Genomic DNA, 13,211 nt, shown 5'->3' on the forward strand with positions numbered 1-13,211 from the left:
GCTGTCTTCCCGGGTAAGGCAGTTGCTTGCCGGCTATTGGACGGCTGCTCACGGCGGCTCACGGCAGCTCATGCCGACTGCGAGCCACTCATGGTAGCTCATGGCAGCCCGCTGCAGCAAGGGCTGCAGCCTACGCCATTGCCAGCGACTCATGGCAGCTCAGCTCTAGTTTGAGCTGTTGTTCACTATCTTAGCTATAGAGGGTGCAGCATCACTGGTCCACATGTGGGATCGGAACCGCGGCCCTGCTGCTCAGAGCTGGCCTGTCAAGCCAACTCTTAACCAACGTGCATTCAGCTGGCCCCAGTTTTAATAACATTTTAAATTTAACCCAGTAAGTAAAGATACTGTCACTTCAACATGTAATCAATATGAAAATTATTGAGATACTTTACGTTTTTTGTACTAAGCCTAAGAAATCTGGTATATATTTTAAACTTGCAGGATATCCGGATTTGGACTAACCACATTTTCAGTGGTTAGTAGCCACATGTAACTCATGGCTTCATGTTGGACAGAACAGTTTTAGAATGTCAGGGTGGGATGGGGAAATGGTTATTCTGGGCCCACTCTATACTCTAATTTAAGCTGCCTAACCAATTAAGATAAAAGAGATGGGGAGAGATGGAGTATATTCCTAGAGCTTTAGAGATGGTATTTTAAAAGTGTCTCGGGATTATAATCAGCAAGAGAGCATTTTTGGGTTTTAAGTAGTTATTATTTTGTTGTCTTCAAAGTTGTTCTTTGCTCGTTTTTCTTGGATTAATGAGTTTAAAAACTAACCCTGATAGACAATTTCACTTTCTGATGTGTCATTTTATTCAGATACCCTACATTTTTTATGCCAGTAGAAAAGAAGTATCTGTATAAAAAATAATAACATGTATTGAGAGCTTGCTTTGTGCTAGACTATTGATATGTGTTACCTTATTCAATCCTGGAAAGAACCATATGAAGTAGGTTCTATGATTATTGCCATTTTTCAGATGAGGAAACAGACATTCAAGTTGCTAAGTAAACTTTCCTAAGATTACCCAGCTGGCAAGTGGTGAATTCACACAGGTGGATTCCAGGGCCCACACTTCTAACCATAAACAGCACTTCCTTGAAAAATTAATGTAAAATTTAACATTTTCCAAAATTGTTTAAAGTTCTGGTCTCCTTTTAACATGTCCACTCTAAGCCCCCTTGCTTTTGAACATTCTGGCAAAAAATATGTGCCTTTTTATGGGATGAGATCAGTACATTTTAAGGCTTATTTGAGAAATTTGGCCTCATTACAGATGGGTCAGGCCATTTGTAAATTGACAGAACCTGCTTTACTGTAGAAAAAAATCTTGATGTATGATGTAAAAAAAACAAAACAAAACCCAAGTTAAAATGATAGCTTATATGTCTTAGAACTGATAAAAGGTGAAGTCACAACAATTCTGTTTATTAAAAGTCATACTTGTATTGACAGAGTTAAAATGACATTTCATTAAATTATAAAAAATCCCATCTTTAATTAATTACTTTTTCAATTCGATCATTATAAAATGTAACTTAAATTTTTTTTTTAAGATTTTTATTGGGGAATTGGGGAAGGGGAACAGCCAAGCTGTTGTCCTTCAATCTTAGCTGTGGAGGGCACAGCTAGCTCATCTCCAAGTCTAGTCGCCATCCAGCCACCTGACGGCAGCTCGTGGCTGCTCAGCTCAAGATGCCGTGTTCAATCTTAGTTTTGGGTGGGTGTAGCCCACCATCCCATGCAGGAGTTGAAACCCGCAACCTTGTTGTTAGGAGCACATGCTTTCACCAACTGAGCCATCCTGCCACCTTTTGGCTGCTCAGCAGCAGCTCAACTCAGGCACAGCTCACTGGCTCATGTGGGAATCGAACCAGCGACCCTGTTGCTCAGAGCTCGCGCTCTTAACCAGCAGAGCCACTTGGCCGGCCCCCTTAAATGTTTAATTTCTAGATTAAAATTTCTCAAAGTGAAGACAGATCTGGCCTGCTATTGTCATGTGTGCGGGATATTTACGAATTATGCTGGTTTCTGCATCTGGGCCTTAACACAATTAATGATTATACAGGCTTAGAATATATACTTTTCCTTTAATATGTAATAAATTTCCCCCCGTTTATTAAATTGTAACTTTTTTCAGGACAGGCTGTGTATTTCCTGCTTACTTTATCAAGTTGCATATGTTAAATTATGCTGTTGTCTTCCAATCAGAATTGCTGTAATTTTGATATCTCAAAGAGGCTGGTGGGAGTTCTGAGTAATACTTGAAACTCATATTTCTTGTGTTAGAATACCGTTCTTGCTTTTCGATGTTGTCAAGGCCCATCTCAGGAAAAGTACTAATTTTTGAACCAATCAATCCCTTGACAAATTAATAAGGAAGGGATTTTTCAAACTTTGACTTTAGAAAAGAGGATAACTTTTGAAATTGCAAAATTCTGTACAAAGAAGTTACAAAGCAATCTATAGAAGTTGACTCTCCTATTAACTAGGCAAGAAAGAAAGGGTTAAAATTTTTAGGTCTTAAAAACATACTGATTCAGCCCTGTGCTGTTTATCTGTAACTCTAATAGTGTATAGAATTGAACTCAAAGTTCTAGAACTGTTGTTAAAATTTTAATTTTATTCATTGCTTTGAGAGGAGCGCTGAGAAAGGAAGTGAGAGGGCAGTGCTTTGAAGAACTGGCAATTTGGTCTCTCCTCTCCCTCTTTCCACCCCTCCCCACTATTTTAGCTATTTGACCCGATTAAAGAACTTTGGGATGGTAGCCAGATTTCTGTATGCTAATGAGGCCCCTATTCAGGATTTAGTGAGATTTCATCCACTCAGACCTTCCCGACTGCCCAGTGGAACCCTGGCTTCACAGAAATTTCCCAATTTTGTTAGGTGTTCGCCAGTGAGGAGTTCACACTGATTTGAAGCAGACACAGACTCTGAACACCTCGGGTCACATCAGATTATTCATTAGCAAATTCTTTTCACCTTCCGTCTAAAGTAGTGAAAGATGACGCCAGAATCGCGAATGCTACTCACCAAAGGAAGTACTGGCAACACCCAGTCTAAATTCTACAACTTATGTCTAGTTACTTGCATTCCTATTAGCAAAATACGTTTGCAAAAGTTTCCTTAAACCTCCCTACCCAGGTCAGAGCTCCAGGTCTCACTCGACTCTCCAGTCGCCCGGAATCTGATCATTGCAGAAGTTTCTGGTGTGTATGTGTAGAACAGAAGAGGTGGTAGTGGGCAACCACGCGGAGTGACCACCGCGCATTATTACGTAACGAAAGCCCTGGCGGCTGGAGAGAGCCGGCTGACATTGAGACATTCCAGTGGGTGGGGAGTTGCTGTCCTGGAGTCGCCAGGAACGGTGGCGGCAGTTCCAAGAAACCCAGGGAGGAAGGTGGCCGAGATAAAGAAAACACTTGGGGAATGAGAATATTAAAAAGCCGCAGGACCCAGAGCACCAGCAAATGGCTGGGCACATGTAGTAATTTGTTAGAAGAAACGGCAGCCTTCCAATTTTTGCCCGGGAACAACGGAATTTGCCCTTTGGGGGATTAAAAACGTAATAGCAAAGCCAAAAGCTAATGAATGGAGTTCAATGGTTTGTTGAAAATACTTAAATATTTCTGTTCGGGAGCGCAAACTCTCTTGCAGTTACTTATAAAGTAGGAACTCAAAGCAAACCAGAATACTCTCCTGTGCGTCTCCACTTTCTCCAATCCGAAAAGAAGCTGCTTGCATGGTACTGCCCCTTTAAGACCTGCTCGCTTTCGGGCTCTACAAAAGGGAGTGACCTCTGGGCTTTGACAGCTCCCCTAATAACTACCACAGTGCAGACCCCGCCCACTTGGCGGCCGGTCGCGCCGATTGGCCGGCGGGCCGGTATCCCGTGCTCTGATTGGCTCACCGCTTCCCTTGAGCGAACCTTTAGAACTCTGAGACAGACAATATTCTGTTACATTGTAGCAAAATGGCGACTGTCATTCACAACCCCCTGAAAGCGTAAGTAAGACTAAAAAAATGTACATATTCCGCGTGGTTTCAATATGAAAAAAAAGGCGCCTTCTGCGTGCCGAGCGCTGCCAATGCACTGCGCTTGCAGGCGCTTGCAGCCGTGGCGGGGCTTCTCTCTTTTCTTTCAGCTCTTACTTCTTCATCTTTTCCCCCCACCTCAACGCGCAGAAATGTCAGGAGATGCAATTAACAAGAAGAAAATTGTTACATTTGTGTTCTGCTTAATTGGCGGATGGCGAGAGAGATGGGCTGTCGGCAGGGGAGCCTGGCGCTCGAGCGCTCTGCAGCTAGGGGCTCGTGGGCAGCTCGGGGACAGTACCGTCCCCCGAGTGCCTGGCCTCGCGGGGCGGCGAGCGCGGCTCGGGGGGCCGCTGAACCAGGGAAGAGCGCCGGGCAGGGGCCGCCTGGGTGCACTTGGCTAAGCCCCGCATCTCCGGAGCCCGTGGCCCCCGCCCCGCAGCTCAGTCCGCCGGGGCGAGCGGATCGCGGCAGCTCCGGAGTTTGCAGGGCGCTCTCCGCCTTCCGATGGCTGGCAGGGAGTTTGTGCAAACCTTCCGGAGTTGGGAGGACCGCAGGGGAGCAGCCGGTCCCGGGAGCCCTGGGGCCCAGGTGGTTGCCCGGGGCTTTCCTGCAGGGGCAGCCCCCGGAGCATGACGGCGCTCCCGGCGGTCGCCGGTGTGTCTGCGAGTGTGTTTGTGGGCGAACTGGCTGTAGTAAATTAACCACTCGGGTTAACTTGGGGTTGATTTGGAGGCAGGGAAGCTGTAGTTCTCATGAATGGTGTTCCTGCTTTTTCTGGATGAAAAGCCGAGGCTGGTGGTGAGGCAGCTTGGGGCTCCCCGCCTGAGCGGGCAGCGTCTGCTCCCGGCCGGAGCGAGGGGCAGGTGCCTCTGGCCGCCGCTGGGAGACTTTGAGCGGACGCCCAGATCCGGGACGGAGGGGGGAGGGCTGCGCGAGGACACGCGGGGGCCAGTCCCCGGGTCCGACAGCCAATTCCTGCTTGCCTGCCTTCCTCCTCCTTTTCATCCTGGCTTCCTTCCTTCCAGTCTGTGGAACTGTTAAGCCGCCAAGTCCGCTCGCGATCGTGGGAGTTGGGGGTGGCTTCGGAAAACTAGCGTCGCTCTAAAAGGGGTGCTATCGGCAGGGATATTGGCAGAGGGGTGCTCCCTCCAGATCAAGGCGCGACGTGGATGGGGGTCCGCTCCCCGGGAATCGGGTCTTCCAGCTGGGCTGGAAGACGCGGGAGAGGGGAGCGGAAAGGTGGGGGTTGGGGGGGCGTTTCGAGCGGAATTCTCGCGGGTGCGTGGCGAATGCCTACCTATTGATAGATTCTTTCAACTCCGCGCATCGGCGTCCGCACCCCGGTCTCCTTCTGGAGTTGAAATCCAGGTTCGCACCGGGGGGCGCAAGGGGATTCCTAACGCGAAGGAACGCACGGGGAAAATGGAACGCGTTGGCACTAGCGATCTCCCATCAGTAATAGGGAAAAAGGGTGAGAATGTCACAGGTCTCGGAGTTTTAAATATATTACGTATATATATTAAAGCTGCCTTTAAAGAGGACATTTGAACCTGAGGCTGATCAGAGAACAGCTCCCGGCCAGTTCTTGCTCTGCATCTCGGATACACTGCACTTGAACGCCACAGCCTTTCACCCAAGAAAGAAAATGTTTTATGGCAGAATAGATGGGCGTAACTTCGCCGCATCCTAGCTCCTGGTCGCTGGCGCTACCACACCGCTGATGCTATGAGTTTCTACCAAACCCATAGCTGATTTGCAGTTTCCCCATTTCCAGCCGAAATCACATAATCGGGCTGATGCCACCTGGTAAACTCAAGTTAGAGAAATCTCACATGTGTGCCAGGTTTGTTTCCTATTGGAAAGTGCTACCCTGGTTACCCTGGAGCCCGCTTATGTGCTGGCGGGCGCAATATTTCTACGCTCCAGGGTTCCCTTGCTCGCTCCTGTTTTTTTGTTTTGTTTTGCTTTTGGACCGCAGAAAGGTGCGTGTTTGGGGAGGGTGCCTGTGTGGGGTAGGGTTAGAGGATGGGGAAGGGACAGAGAAGCAGCCAGCCTGGTTAGTGGAATTAGTTTTGAATTTTTGTACTTATACTTTGTATAATTAGAAACAGTTGCAATGTGATGTATTTGTAGTTATGTGTCGCCATACACTCACACACTAGCATACACACAACACTCCTGCCGGCTTTCTCTAGGTGGGAGTTGAACGGTCCTTTGTAATTAGCTGCTCCTTTTGCACCCCAATCCCTTTCCCTGGGGGTAAGGGGGTATAAATAATACCCCGACCAGCCGAGCCTTCTGAGCCCTGGACGGTTTTTAAACTCCTAAGCAGCGCACACGTTGTGATTGGAAGACCTACACCATCTGTTTTTATTTTTTAAAACAATTTGTTTAATAAAACATCTGATTTTTTGCATTTGTTTTTAGAAGTTGCTGATCAGGAAACAATACATACGTGAATAAATTATGCATGGAGTAAATTAGAACAAAGCCCAGAGACCAAGCAGAAAGGATGGATGGTGGTGCTGGGAGGAGTGAAGCAGGGAGAATGGTTTGGAGAGCTGTTTTAGCCTCATATGTCCCTCCTGACAATGAAACTGAGCTGAACGACATTAGCATTTTCTGTGTACCTTCTGAATCTTTCTCTCCCTTTGAGAGAGAGAGGGGGGGGGAGGGAGGAAGGGAGAGAGAGGAAGGGAGGGAGGGAGAGAGAGGAAGGAAGGAAAGAAGGAAGGAAGGAAGGAAGGAAGGAAGGAAGGAAGGAAGGAAGGAAGGAAGGAAGGAAGGAAGAAAGAAAGACCAGGGCCGCCCCCTATAGAAACTGGTCATACAAAGGTTTTCTCTAGGACTGGGGGACAAAGTGGTGGTAGGTAATGTTCTGGGAAGAAACAAGCTCAGGTTTCATGCGACACCTCTGTAGGACTCTGCCTACCCTGAGTATGGACCATTTTTCATTTATACTAGCTTTTTCCACGTGGGACATTCAATAATTCAATAGCTCAGGTAACTGGATGGCACAATTTGAATCGCATTGTTTTGGGGTCTTCCTTAGTGCTCCAAGCTCCTGGAGCCACATCTTCTCTCAGTAGTTTGGCTTTCTTCCTGCTTGTCTTTGATCTCCCTTCAACTCCTTTTCTTATTCCTCCTCCTTGTACCCTTCACCCCCTTCTCTCTGAAGCCGACAGCCTGGCTTCTCTCTCTGTTGTTGCCTTTAACATCTTATTACTGCCCAACAGGGTGTTAGAGGCAGAAACAGGAGCTGCCTGGACTGATCAGATCACAAAGGGGACTCAGCAGGTGGCCCCACAACCTAACAGTCACATCTGGACAAATAGAATTTAAAAGCATCAATGGACATGTATAATGTGTAAGTGGGTATTACACATTATTTAATTTAGCAGCTACATTGTTTGAGCCTAAATGTCTGAGCCCTCATTTATTGCATTTACCAGCAAGATAAGGGCCATGTAGTGAAGTAAACACATGTAGGTAACATAAACATGGATTTGAGAAAGGTCTTTGTATAAGTCAGTCACATTACATATCGTTCTGGTTGATTTCTGCATACCTAGGAAATATAATGCTTTTACTTATAAATCCTAATCTTCCTATTCTAGTTCAGGTAAACCACCCTCCCTCAAATCTGCTATCAACACTTGAAGCAACTTACTTTTATTAAGTTATCAAACCCCTGGTTTGTACGCACTTAACTGGGAATGTCTGCCACCTTCTGCCAGACTTGATTATGCACATATGTATCTATTATTATAACTGCCTGCTTAGGAAAGAATAACTGTTATTATTATTTAATTATTCCATATAAATCAACAGGGCTTTACCTCAAGGAACTGTTTATAAAGAATGAGACCAGTAAACTATTTTCTCATGCTTATAACTGAACACACATAATTGTATTGAAACTTTTTTTTTTTGTAAGGGGTTTTCCGTGCTTAGAGGTATGTGTTTATGTCTGTTTTGTTATTAAGGTCACAACTCTGGGAGAAGTAAATATACTGACTTAGCTAAGGTCAAACAGCAGGTCATGTGTGTAAACGGACCTCAAGTCTTCATCTCTTTATACACTCTGTGATCTGGATACACGCATTCTAATCTAAAGTGGTTTTGTGCCTGTGAAAGTTGTGTAATTGTTGCCACTTAGAAGCCAGACCTCACTCTTGCTGTAGCACTCAGTTTAGATATCATAGAGGAGGGGGTAAGGTGGACACATTCCTGGCCCTAATCTCCTCTTCGCTATTTCTGTTGGGGTGGGGGAACAAGGGTCTGTACTAAGTGGGAAACATGAGGGTTGGGACTTTGTGAACTTGCAGCCTTTTATGGACATTATTAAAGCCCCTTATGAAAGAGGACCCTCAGTCATTTTAAGCCAACAGATGCCTAAGAACCACCTTCTCCATCTGCTTCTGGTTGCCACTGAAAAAAAAAGAAAAAGTCTTAAGTTCTCCAAACTTTATTAGCACACATTATTTTTCATCGGGAAGAATGTCTGGTTTTGATGAGATACCCATAAAGGAGATTAATTTCTGCCAGAACTTAAGTAGAGGTGTTGTCACAGGGTAAACCTCTGAAAGTAGCTCTGCCTGCAGACCACCTGGGAGACATCCAGAGATCATGGTGGAATTCGAACTGCTCAGATCCTTAAGGTGGGCTGAAATTCAGAGGCATCTTAATTCATCTTCCTCTGTCTTTTTGGAAACAGGCAGGTAGCTGGAATTTGGATGCATCTGAGAAAGACCATAATGTCTAAAGCTGTTTCAGAGCCATCTGCTCAGATCAATGCAAAAAATAAAATGTCACAGTCAGCATGCTTTTTTTTGAGCAGGCACCAGAAAAAGAAAGGAAACTGAGGCCGATTTTCAGTTTTCAAAGCTGTAGCCACACTGAGTGTAGTGGTGGTGGGGGCTAGGTCATGAAAAGGCACTAGAATCCAGGCCTGTTTATTATCCCAACCTCTGCAAAGTAACTTGTCGTTTTGAGTGTTGGGAAAGCCACTGGAAGACAGACATGTAGCCAACAGTGGCAAGCCCTTGGCCAAAGAAATGCCACTCCACTGAAATGGCTTTTGCCCAGGCAGGTTCCCCTGCAGGGCCTATCTATGTAAGCATGACTCTAGTTTTAAATAGTCTTTAAATATGTAGGTATTTAACAAGGAAAGATAAAGAGTGGCCTGGGGGGTGGGGGGTGGGGATAGGTGAGTGGATAAAACCATTGTGTGGCCTGGAACTCTGAAAAGATTGTTTAACACCCAGAGAGACTGATACTGTGATCCATTGCAAGTTGCAAAGTTTTCTTTAGCTGGGTGAGTGGCTGGGGAGGGGTGAGGTGTTGTGGTGTTTTTGTAATTTGTTTTTCTTATTGGTTCGGTTACTAGTGTTTCACAGTCTGTCAAACCATATGGATGAATGGAGCTTGCATCGTAAAACTGTCACCAAAGGAAGGTTTTTGAAGCCTGTGATTTGCATCAGTTTTAAAAGCAGCGGTTAGGAGGTGTTGGGGGCTGGGGAAGGAGGGGCAGACTGTTTAGAGTTTCTAGGTAGTGTGTTTGTGAATCGTAGTGGGGAGGGTGGCAAGTGAAGAGAGAAGCCTTGAGGGGGCTAAAATTGAGCGGCTATGTTTAAAATCAGGGAGGAGTGAGAGGATTAGGCTCAGAGCTCCTAATAATGGGGTTCAGATAGCCCACATTGAATCCTCCACCACCCAGGCCCCCGTTCTGAGTGGGGAACAATGATGGCACATGTCTAATCCTTCTTTTGCACCCTCTCCAGCCTCCCTGAATGCAGAGACTGGTCATCTCAGGTTGCTGTGAAATAAGTGAATTTTTGTTGTTATTACTCACTTTGGAAATCTGCTGTTTGTGTTAACCGCAATGGGAAGCTCCACCAGAAAAGATTTTCCAGTCCCCAAACTTTCACCTGCCATCAGTATGGCCCCATCTCAAACTCTCAGCCTCTGTCCCCCTTCTTCGTGCATTTCTCACCAGTGCCTAATGTTTTGCAGCTATGATGACTTCAGAGTCATGGAGGAGAAAAAGCTCTGGGAGAGGAACCCCGAGCCTTGAGTGCTGCCACCCATTAGCTATGTGATCCTGGACACAATTCTCTGAGCTGCATAGCCCTTGTCTTTAAGATGGAGGTGATGCACCTTGATTGCCCAGATTCCGTTCAAGTCAAAAGCTTTGTGGCTGTGAAATTATGGTTAGTTAGGACAGGAGGACAGCTAGGGCCCAGACTTCAAAGTCTTTCTTGTTTTTAAAGTGTGGCTCTAAAGAGGGATGTGGCTCCGAAGATGGGAAACTCTTCTGTAGTTTTGTTTTCTCTGGTCCAGTCTTGCCACACTGAGCTACCACTTGGGGTCCTAATGGGGATGGCACTTCCTCGCCCTTCTCAGGGCCTAGGGCTGACGACCAGGTGGTGGACCATTTAGAACATGGGATTTTCTCTTTTGAACACTTTTCTTCCTCATTAGCACCCCAAACAGAATGGAGAGAAGAAAGAGAAGCGGGAAGACTAATTGGCCTATTTTGCTGTTTATAATAAACACTTTATAGATAAAGTTTTGGTTGTGGTAAAGACTGGGATTACTGAGAATATCTGTCTTTTTCTCACTCTTTTCTTTAAATGTATGGAAGGGGAAGGGAAAGCAAGCAAAGATTTTTCTGCTGGATTTCATGTATCCACATCGCCCTGGACCTGCCCTCGCCTCCACCATGGCACCCAAACCAATTAACATGGAAATGAAGTGCTTATTTCATTCGCATTTGGGCAGCTGCAGATACCTGGTTGGTAAGAGAGCTGAAGTTGGTGGACCTGTACTTATGTCTCACAGCTTCGTCTAGTGTACCCTGTGTTACTGCTGAGGAAATGGAGGTGTCTGTCCCGCAGACACACCACACAAGCTGGCCCTACCTGGCTGGGTATTAGCAGTGTCTAAATTGGAATTCACTGCCTCTCCTTCAGTGACATGCCTCTAGAACATCTCAGGTTCCTCTGGGGTCACTATTATTAGGCTTTTCTTTGGTTGAAACCTCCCTTGGCAATTTTCTGTAAGCCTAAAGGAGGAAGAGGGGGTTGTAAAACTCATCAGATAATTCATAGAATTCTCTAAATTGTGAGACTTTAGCAAAATGAAAGAAAAAACAAAACGGTCACTCTGATCTCCAGCAGACAGAGGAAGCCTGTTAATTTTTTTTTCTCTAATTGTGGTAAAAAATACATAGCATATGATTTAACATTGATAATATGTAAATATGCCATTTTAACCATTTAAGTGTATAATTCAGTGGCATTAAGTACATTCATAATGTTGTGCAACCATTGATACTGTCCATCTCCAGAATTATTTTTATCATCCCAAACAGATACCCTCCCCAACCCCAGTTCCTGGTAATCACCGTTCTACTTTTGAAGCAGGATTTTTTTGATATGTGTGATTATGTGTGTGTGCCGGGATTGTGGTCACGTGGAACCGAAGAATGGGGACACGGACCAGAGAGGTAAAGTTGCAGAAAAGGACAGTTTATTAGAAGTAAAAATACATTTCAAAGAAGCAGAAGCGGGCCCTAGCAGTAGAGAATGGCCCAAGGACCATTATTAGAAGAGAAAGCACACTCCAAAGAGTTTGGAGTGGGCCGAGCAAAGGAAGCTCAAAAGGCCCTGACTGCCCAGGACTTGGAGTTTTTATCTCTTCTTTCTCTAGAATGGGCTGTTCCTTTCTAGGTATGGGACTACTTGATTGACACCTATGATTGACAACAAGCTATTACCACATCTCTTTAGACTGTGCATGTTCCTCCCCAGAATTTAATCTGTTATGATATTAATAAACTTCCGGGCATATGTATGATATTATAATGATGGTATATGAGGCCCAGGTGAAATGAAGGTCATATGGCCTTTACTGCTCAGGAGTGAGTCACTGGTCTAATCCAGTATTTTGTACCCATTTGTTTCCCTGTAGGGGTGGATAATTACAATGCAAAAGGGAAGTTTTGGGTGGAGAGGGGAGGTCTTTTGGGCAGTCCCATTCTGTGGGATGTGCAGGAATGCAGAGACCCAATGCCTGCCTCTAACTGCCTGCCTTGTTTTCCCCTTGAGAGACGTGATCCTCATAAAATCTCTATGGGAAGTTGAAGGACAGGAGGTCTTTTCTTCTGTATCTACTTCCCGCTGGGCAGGGGTGTAGAGCTGTCCCTGCCTGTTTGGAGGATTCAAGGAACTTTCACCCTATCTGATCTCAGATGAGAGGAAGGGGTCTCGAGATCTGCCTGGAAGACCGTGTTGGTTTCTTTAGTTGCTACTGGCAATCTTGTTGGGGTACTCTGTATCCCTAAGGCTCCTAAATGAGGAAAAGTAGATTTTAATTAATAAATTTCTTAAAGAGCAGAGCTCAAAGCTTTGATGAAGGGTGACTATGGGTTTGGAATGAACATTAGGCTTTTTTTAAAAAAGATTTTATTGGGGACTTGGGGGAGGGGAACAGTATTGGAATTGGGGAAGGGGACCAGCCAAGTTGTTCTTCAATCTTCCTTGTGGAGGGCGCCAGTCGCCATCTGGCTTCCCGTCAGCAGCTTGTGTGTGGCTCTAAGCTCAAGGTGCTGTGTTCAATCTTAGTTGCCAGTGGGTGTAGCCCACCTTTGAACAGGCAATCTTGTTACACCAGCTGAGCCATCCTGCTACCTGTTGGCGGCTCAGCGACAGCTCAGCTCTGGTGCAACGTCACTGACTCATGTGGGAATGGACTCATGTGGGAATGGAACCGGGGGCCATGTTGCTCAGAGCTTGCGCTCTTAAGCCAACTCTTAACCCACTGAGCCACTCGACCTGCCCAACATTAGGCTTTAATGTTTACAACCAACAAATATACTGGCCTGGGGGAAAGGTTAAAATCTATTTAGTCTCTGGGATGGGATTATCCAAGAGTTAGGTCTGGAATGGCTTGGGGAATGTTGGAAAGTCACAGGCTTTTAAGTAGTTATCTAAAGCAGAGGTGGGTGAGAGATATTCTGTGATTCAGTCTAGGGGCAATCTTTAGTCTAGGTTTCAGAAACTGATTGGAAGAGTAATCCTAGCCAGGAGCTAAGAAACTAGGGAAGAGGAGACCTAACATTTCTATAGGAAAGTAAACTCAAAAGTTGTTGGGGGGTGGGGG

The 13,211-nt window shown here is 45.7% G+C and overlaps 1 protein-coding gene across 1 annotated transcript in view; it reads left to right on the forward strand.

The window, feature by feature from the left end:
* The first annotated feature begins 3,959 nt into the window (after positions 1–3,959).
* Positions 3,960–13,211, forward strand: part of DPF3 (double PHD fingers 3) — a 300,997-nt gene continuing 291,745 nt past the window's right edge. Inside the window, exon 1 of the mRNA XM_019640433.1 lies at positions 3,960–4,013. Coding sequence (XP_019495978.1) covers positions 3,982–4,013 — 32 coding nt within the window. The 5' untranslated portion in view covers positions 3,960–3,981. The remainder of the gene's footprint in view (positions 4,014–13,211) is intronic.

This window comes from Hipposideros armiger, unplaced genomic scaffold (genome assembly GCF_001890085.2).
Source record: "Hipposideros armiger isolate ML-2016 unplaced genomic scaffold, ASM189008v1 scaffold_49, whole genome shotgun sequence".
Lineage (NCBI taxonomy): Eukaryota > Metazoa > Chordata > Mammalia > Chiroptera > Hipposideridae > Hipposideros > Hipposideros armiger.